At 33.9% G+C, this 8,373-nt stretch overlaps 1 protein-coding gene across 4 annotated transcripts in view; it reads left to right on the top strand.

Moving 5' to 3' along the window:
• LOC106872121 (ran-binding protein 9) overlaps positions 1-7,297 on the top strand; it is a 195,390-nt gene extending 188,093 nt beyond the window's left edge. For all 4 annotated transcript variants that reach the window (XM_014918985.2, XM_014918986.2, XM_052967368.1 and 1 more), the window contains 2 exons: positions 5,652-5,763; positions 7,138-7,297. In XM_014918985.2, coding sequence (XP_014774471.1) covers positions 5,652-5,763; positions 7,138-7,268 — 243 coding nt within the window. In that variant the 3' untranslated portion in view covers positions 7,269-7,297. The remainder of the gene's footprint in view (positions 1-5,651; positions 5,764-7,137) is intronic.
• Positions 7,298-8,373: the final 1,076 nt, after the last annotated feature.

The raw sequence follows: 8,373 nt of genomic DNA, 5'->3' as shown, positions 1-8,373 counted from the left end.
CTTTTGTAACTAAAATCATTTTGATTTTATGAAAGTGTTTTTAATTGAAGAATTTATTTTTTTATTTTTAATTCTAATTTGTTGAATCACGTCATTTCTAAATTGTTAACATTCATCCTGTATTTGCTGCTTGTGTTGTTAGTCAGCATTTTGACCTATTTTTAGCAGGAATTAGGGTGGGGCACAATTTTCTGCTTTCATTGGAAATTGTAAAACAATCTGGTTTGTTTGATAACATCTTAATGTAACGCATAAATTAAATAATCACATTGGACTAAAACTAAATTAAAAGTACTACAATATTGGAATACAAAAAGTTAGTTTGTTTATTTGTTTTTAAATTTTTCATTATAGGTCAATAATGTCTTGGGAGATTTCCTTGCAAATACCAACCTATAATTGGTAACATTAACTGAATAGGATGGTCTTTAAAAGACTTTTAATTTTATCATCGTTATCACCATTTAACATCTACTTTTCCATGCTTGCATGGGTCAGTCAGAATTTTTGAGGCTGATTTCCCCTTGGCCAAATATATTTTTCATGGTAGATTAGACATGAGCAACTTCACTTGTGTGATGATTGTGTTCATTTGCAACCATCGCATGATGTCTAGATACACACAAACATATACTCTACCACATCTACTTACCAGGCTTCAGACACTTGCACAAGGTGCCATGCAGTGGGACTGAACTCAAACCCACAGGGTTGGGAGGCAAGCTTCTTAACCATGCAGCCACACCTGCACGTTTAATACAGTATTTTATTCCTCATATTGATGACTTCTTGCTAATTAATAGAGGAGTTGGGAGAGGAGAATCAATTGAATCATCCACCAATATATAACTGTAGAGCAGGGGTTTTCAAACTTTTTGACTTGCGGACCCCTTTATATTTCAGGCTTTACCTTAGGGACCCCCTTATAAACGCTTATGAAATTTATACATAAATATTTGCTTAAAATAACATATATTTTTACATTTATTTATTTAACAGTATTTAACAAATAGGTTTATTGTCAATTATACACACAGGAATTTTTTAATACATACTTAGTGAGAAGGATGTGCTTGCTTGGCTTTCCACGGACCCCCTGTCTTGTCCTTGCGGACCCCCTGTGGTCTGCGGACCACAGTTTGAAAAACCCTGCTGTAGAGGAACGAAAAGCAAAAATCTTTCACTATTGAGATTTGAATTCTAAAGAATGTGGAGAGATAAACCTTGTTGGTGGAATTTAGTAGATGGAAACTGTGAGGAAGCCTGTTGTATATACAAATGTGTGTTTATGTGTTTGACACAACACTGTCAGTTAAAAGAAAGAAAGGTGTATTGGCAGGCAATTAACTTAGCCAACCAATAAAATATAACTTCCCTAGAAGAAGTGCTGGGGTGCAACAGGATTGACTAAAAAGAAAAAAAAAAAGCCTTTGAAGGCAATGATACTTGAGCATGGCCTGGTCCTACTGACTGAAACCATTAAAAAATTAGAGGAATGCTCTACTATTTCTACCACTCCTACACCCACCTCCTTTTCTTTCACACTCATGAGTTCCAGATGCTTGGATCAAGTCAAATTTCAAATATAAAATTAGCACAGAACTGGACCATTTTAACCCTTAGGAGATGGCAGGGCCAATCTATTAGCCGAAAAGCCAAATGACAAAGAAGATTGTATTAGTTCATTCGGTTTCCTTAAAGAGTATATATATAGTTTTATATATGTAAAGTTTTTTTTTTTTTTTCTAAAGAAGTGCATGCCCTCTGTAGGGTTTGTAAAAAGGGATCCATCTTCTTCGCACTGAAACTCCAAATGAGGCTCCATCTCCAAAGGGTTAATATTGAGTCTAGCATTTAAATGGTATTACTGATTTTCTCATTGAAAATATAATCGAGATTCACCTGTATTTGAGAAATTTTCAGGTGTGGTTGCTAGGAACTTATAACCAATACATTATCTGTTGTTTAATGATTTGATGTTTTCTTAAATGAGAAATTTAATTAGCTGCAATTATCATTGTTGTTAGGGCAACAAGCTGGTAGAATCTTGACAAAATGCCTTGCAGAATTTCTTCTGGGTTTTTATGTTCTGAGTTCAGTCCCCACTGAGGTCAACTTTGCTTTCCATCCCCCTCAGGGTCAATGAGATAAAGTACCAGTCCAATACTTTGATCAATCTTATTGACTCCTCTCCTCCTCCACTCAAAATTACTGGTATTATTCCTAAATTATAAACAATTATTATTATTATCAGAGTTGTAAACTGGACAGAATCATTAACGTGTTGGACAAAATGGTTAACATTTCTGTCAGCTCTTTCAATTCTTGAGTTCAGATTCCACAAAGGTCAACTTTGCCTTTCATCCTGTTGAGGTCAATAAAATAAAGTACCAATCAAGCACTGAGGTCAATGTAATCAACCAACCCTTTCCAGCTAAAATTGCTGACCTTGGGTCAACATTTGAAACTATAATTATTAGTAGTAGTATTTGATGAGGAAGTTATGTTGTGTTTTTGATCCATGAGTTTTTTTGTTTTGTTTTTTTACTTTTCATTTTCTACTTATGAGTTTTTTTTCTTCTTTTTTCCTTCTCTTTTATAAATTAATATGATTATTATTTCTGTTGATAATTTTGTGCAGAAGCTAACCCACTGCATATCAGTGCAGTTTTAGTCATTGGAATTCTTTTGTAATCCGTATTATGCCAGCCAAACAGAAATGTTAGTGGGAGAGGGGTGTGAGATAGAAAGAGGAGGAAAGAGAGCACATTTCAGTGGAAGAAAGAGAAGGTCAGTGTTCAGAATATCACCAGTTTATCTCTCTCTTAGAACTGGCAAAGGTGTTGCAGCCATAGCAACAGAAATTATTAATATAACAGCTAAAGCTGCTGTGACTACTACATTGATGCACCACATCCTGCAGAGAAAAATTAAACAACCATTTGCTGCAAAAGAACAGAAAGAACAAGGACAGCAATGACAACAAAAACAATCACAAAAACAACTGTAACAAAAGAAAAACAATAAAGAAGAGCATATCTTTTTGGTTGTGACCTCCTGAACCAGTGGACAATGCACACACACACTAGAAGAAAAAATGAAATGGAAGTGGTTGCGTAGATAATTTTAGGGGTGGGATTGCACAAATTCATGTGTCTTCAATTGTATTGTTGATTATAAGAGCCAACCTGTTGGTAAGCATCTTTGCCAAAATACTCAATTACTTGTTTAGAACTGTAGACCAGAAGATTTTTTTTATTACATCCTACTCTCCTTGCTTGAGTCCTTTTCCAATAGCACCACTACAGCATTGTTCATATGCTTAAAGGAAAAGTTGGAAGCAATTAAAAATTGCGTACCCTGGTGTGATGTCATTTTCTGCCCACTCACACTTCCCGTTCTTCTGTCCTCACTCCCTTCTACTCATTTCATATCTTGAAGGTGTGCACCTCGACACCTCATTACCCTTTATTTATATCTCTTTCCACCTCCATCTGAGCCACTCCCACCTTCTCTTCTGTAAGGGGAAGAACCATATAGTTCCTCTAAAGTAAGAAACCTGTTCTGTTCTGCTCCCTTCTCTCACATTCTAACCCCTCATTCCATAGCTAAAAAGCCAGTTCCTTCTTTATTGTATGCCCACTCAGTTGAAGGGAACCTTAGTCTTAGGAGCAGCATGGTGAGCTCACTGGTGCAGGTGTCATGGAAAAAGTACATGGTACATACTGTAAAATAGTGGATTGAAGCTTGCTTTTTGGGTGTGAAAATGATTAACCCTTTCACTGTTACTATATTTCTACTGAAATACACTGTGCTTATTTCAGTTAATTTTGAAAATAATAGAGAATTTAGTAAAACACTGTAATCAGTATTTTGCTGGCATTTGGAACATAGTTTTAACATGAAATTTTGATGGTTTTAATTTAGACTACTCTAAAACAAGAAGTTTGTATCTGCACAAAGAGCAGTTTCAGGCGAGTTGCTATCAAAAGGATTAAGATAACAGATTCAATATTTTGTCAACATCAGTTCCCCCATTTTTGAGTACAGCAAGGCCTCATAAGGTCTGATCCACATTTAACCCTTTTGCAATTAAATCAGACCTATCTGGCCAAAATATTCTACATGCTTTACATTCAGATTAGCTCTATCTAACCTCTCACACCTAACCTACAGTAACATTTTAAAAAACAAACAATCACATCATTGAAACCTCAAAGCTGTAAAGATAATGCATGATTAATTCAAAACATTTCGAGTAAATAAAAAGCATTACATTTAACAGAATAATCTGAATACTAAAGGGTTTAAAGTTATGTTGTCAGAAAAATGTTATTGTATTATTTTTAATTTTATATTTTGGAGTTGAACTTGTCTAGAGACTGACTTGATCTGGAAGAGTGTGTTGAAGTTGAAGCGACTACATTCTGGAAGAGTCAGTCTGACCATTAAACAGCACAGGGGACTGATAAATTCACTTCAACCGTTTTGACTCCTACTTGCCTGAGACCACACCTAGCTCTTGTTTTAAACCTTTAGCGTTCAGATTAATTTGGCAAAAATAATCCTTATTTATTCACATTTAAAAAAATTTATCTGATATTATTTTGTAGCTTCAAGATAGGAAAGATGTAATTGCTTATTTTCAGAATGACATTGCAGGGTAGGTGTGAGATGCTGGTTCTGGCCAGTTTGAGCATAAAATGTGTAGAATATTTGGGCCGGATACAGCCGGTTTAAACACTAAAGGGTTAAAGTGATCTTGAATGAAAATCTTCCATTAAAATTTTTTGCATTAATTTGTTCCAGGCACCAACTTAATGACAAAATTATTTTACTAAATTCTTCATTATTTTAAAAATCATTTGAAACAAAGGTAGTGTGTTTCAACAGAAGTATTGATAACAAAAGGTTTTAATTTAATTTCATGAGTTGCAGTTAAACTTTGTCATTGACCAGGCTGCAGTTGTATGATGAAAGTTTTGACACCTCATGAAATTTGAAGTGAATTTTATTAGCTTTGTGTGCTACTCAATGGCCAGAATGGCTCTTCCACAATGCACTTACTTTAATTATGTGCACTCTATGAAACGTCATGTATCTAAAATATATCTCTACCTTTTTTTTTATGTGAAGCTATCTTTTGCTAAATAAACTTTAGTGTAGCATTAAAATTCTTTAACACTGTCCGTATCACAGACGCATATAAGCATCTATGAAATTTTACGGCTGTCTTTGAGTAACGCATATATGCACCACTGAGATTTCATAGTTATAGATAAGACATTAATATGTCTTTGGTATAGATAGTGTTAATGAGTGTTCTCAGCCAGTACCATCACCACCACCACCACTTTAAATGTTACCACCATCTGTTTAAGTATATCAACTGGCAAGGTTTTCAAAGAAACATAGGTTTCAAGGTCTGTAAAGACTTTCTAATCCCCACTTCTGTGGATTAGAATTATTCTAGACATGTGTTAATTTCTGCTGACTTACTTGCCTTCGAAAAGTTTACTTGATGTATGTGTATTTGTGTGTTTTTTAAAGAAAGTAGATTATAAAATGGATACTTTCCCTTCAAGTTTTATAAACATCTCAAGTTATTCTGTTTGCTCATATAACATCCTTGCTTTTGTTTCTTTTTAAAGAATGCCTTCAGTCTGTTAGCTTATGCAGACCCTTGGAACAGTCCTGTTGGCTATCAACTAAATCCAGTACAAAGGGAACCTGTATGTGCAGCACTTAATAGTGCTATCTTAGGTAATTTATTTTTTGTTGTTGTTGTTGCTGTCAATTGCATCATTTTATACAAATAGAATAACCAGTAAAAAAAAAGAAATTTATAATACTGTTTTTATAAGCATTATTATTTTTAAGTTCAAATAACAATAGAAGTATCATACAATGTTATTTCTGGGCTAATGATGACCAGATACCAGAACCAAACACAGTCTTCTAAATTGGACTTCTTCATTAACAAAAAGTAATTAAGGAGTAAACAGTATATATTGTTAAATCCAAAATGATAGAAAGAAGAAAAAAAGTTTTTTTTTATTCACAAAATATGCCAACTTCAGATTTTTTTTTTTTCAATTCTTAAAAAATTATAATTAAAAAAAAATGTGTACAAATCAAGACATGACAGGCTTTTTCGGTTTCTATCTACCAAATTCATTCACAATGTTTTGGTCATTTTGAAGCTATAATAGAAGACGCTTACTCAAAGTGTCATGCAATGGAACTGAACCTGAAACCATGTGGTTGGGAAGCAAGCTTTTTAACCACACAGCTGTGGCTGCACCTGTGAACAGACATAAGACAAATTAATGGTAATGTTCAGCTAAATGGCAGAGAAAGCTTTTTCAAATTATCCTTTATGTACACAAGCACGAAATTCTGTCAAGACAAATAGCATGTCTTGTCTTGAGGTCATATGTACTCAGAATTACAAATACTATAGCCAAGTAATTATTTAGGTAACTCTTTTCAACTGACTGAGGCTAGTTGAATAAGGCACATATTGTGCCACTGGCAAAGCTTGAAATCATGTTACACAGAGTGCAGCAAAAGAAACCTCCTAGATTCATTATTCTTGATAAACATTTCAACAGAAAACAGACAGTATGCATTGGTTCAACCATGACGGTAACTGAAAAAAATGGTAAAACATTAGCTACAAGAAGATGCCATTACCACCTGTCTTAACTTCACTAGTGGTTGGGTGTGACAGAAAAGCATATGGGAGTATTTTTCTGCTGCACTTTATATTTAAACTTGGAATCAGATCTCTCATGAGACCTAGGACTCATAAAACTGGAGCTTAGTTTCTATGGCCTGTAAATGAGATTACAACAGTCACCCCTAAATGGGACACTGGCCTGTCTTAAGGTTAACTTCCTAGCAATAACTGTAACTCATTTACAATAGAGTAAACTAAAGCATTGTGAAGTGAAACATTTTGCTCAAAAACACAGTGCAGGATTCAAAATAATGGTCTTACAATCATGGGTGCAACACCCTATCCATTAGGTCATGCACCTTCACACTCTGTATTTAGTCCTAAAAAAATTAACCACTCACTGTCTGTTATTATTACTGTCTCTAATCTTGAATTATTTTTTCTTCTCTTTTTAGAATCATATGGACTTCCAAGACAACCCCCACTTGAAGTGGCTATTGGTCAAGCCACAGAATGCATGAAGCTGATGTCAAAAGCTGGTGTAGGTTCTTGTGCATTTGCTGGCATTCAGGACTACCTACACTGATAGTTAATGATTAAACTTTAAAAAATCATGCCTCCTTGTATTTTTCCCCTTGCCTAGGGAATAGATAAGGACCTTCATGCTGGGCTCAGCAACAATGGACTGGGAGATGAGACTAAGTGTATATTTTATAGTTGCATGCTTGAATGAGTTTGACTTCATCAAACATTGATTGTGTAAAAATTGATTGAACGATCACCGTCATTGTACTCAAGTGAATTTTAGATTACTTCTCAAAACGACTGTCATACTGCATGTGTACGCTAAGTCACTAAGTGGAATAAATCTGTTATTAGTTGTACGATGTTGTGTGTGACAGTGAATGGTTGGATGTCTCCACTGTTGCTGGAGCTCTTAAAAAAAGGCCACTGGGAAGGACTCCTGCCAATCACCATCCTTTCAGTGGCCACTGAAATATTACTGTTGTGTATTGAGCTAAAGGTTTGTGCCAGCATTGGAGGAAAGAGATCAACACCTACAGCTCTTAAGGAAGCATACCATTGAAACTTTTTTTTTCCTTTTCTTTTCTAAATTTTCAATGTAAGCATGTCCTTTGTTCTGTTGTGTGTGGAGATGGAATAGCCACCAAACATTGTCATCAGTGGGTTTTATTTCTTATTTATTTATTAATTTTTTATTTTATTTATTTATTCATTTTTTTTTTTTGCTAGTGAGGTAGCTTTTAATTTATTACATTATATACACCCCTTAATTCTACATATTCTCTGGCTATCATTTAATCCTTCCTCTAATTTTTATTTTTATTTTATTTATTTTTTTTTTTTAAATACTTTTAAAATCCCTTACTTACTAAAAAAAATCTACTCTTATGTTAGCTTCATTTTAAATATGAAAGAATATTACCTTGGATAATCAAACACAGTCAAGTGATACCTGTTTTGGTTTGCATTGAAATGTGCTTTTCCAAGTTTTTCCACTGATAATATATAATATAATATAATGTAATGTATGTATGTATGTATGTATGCATATGTGTGTGTGTACATATACACATGTATATGTATATATACACATGTGTATATATATATATATATATATATATATATATATATATACATATGTATGTATATATATATATATATATATA

This window comes from Octopus bimaculoides, chromosome 4 (assembly GCF_001194135.2).
Source record: "Octopus bimaculoides isolate UCB-OBI-ISO-001 chromosome 4, ASM119413v2, whole genome shotgun sequence".
Lineage (NCBI taxonomy): Eukaryota > Metazoa > Mollusca > Cephalopoda > Octopoda > Octopodidae > Octopus > Octopus bimaculoides.
The sequence above is the reverse complement of the archived record's forward strand: the minus strand, read 5'-3'. Positions and strand labels throughout refer to the sequence as shown.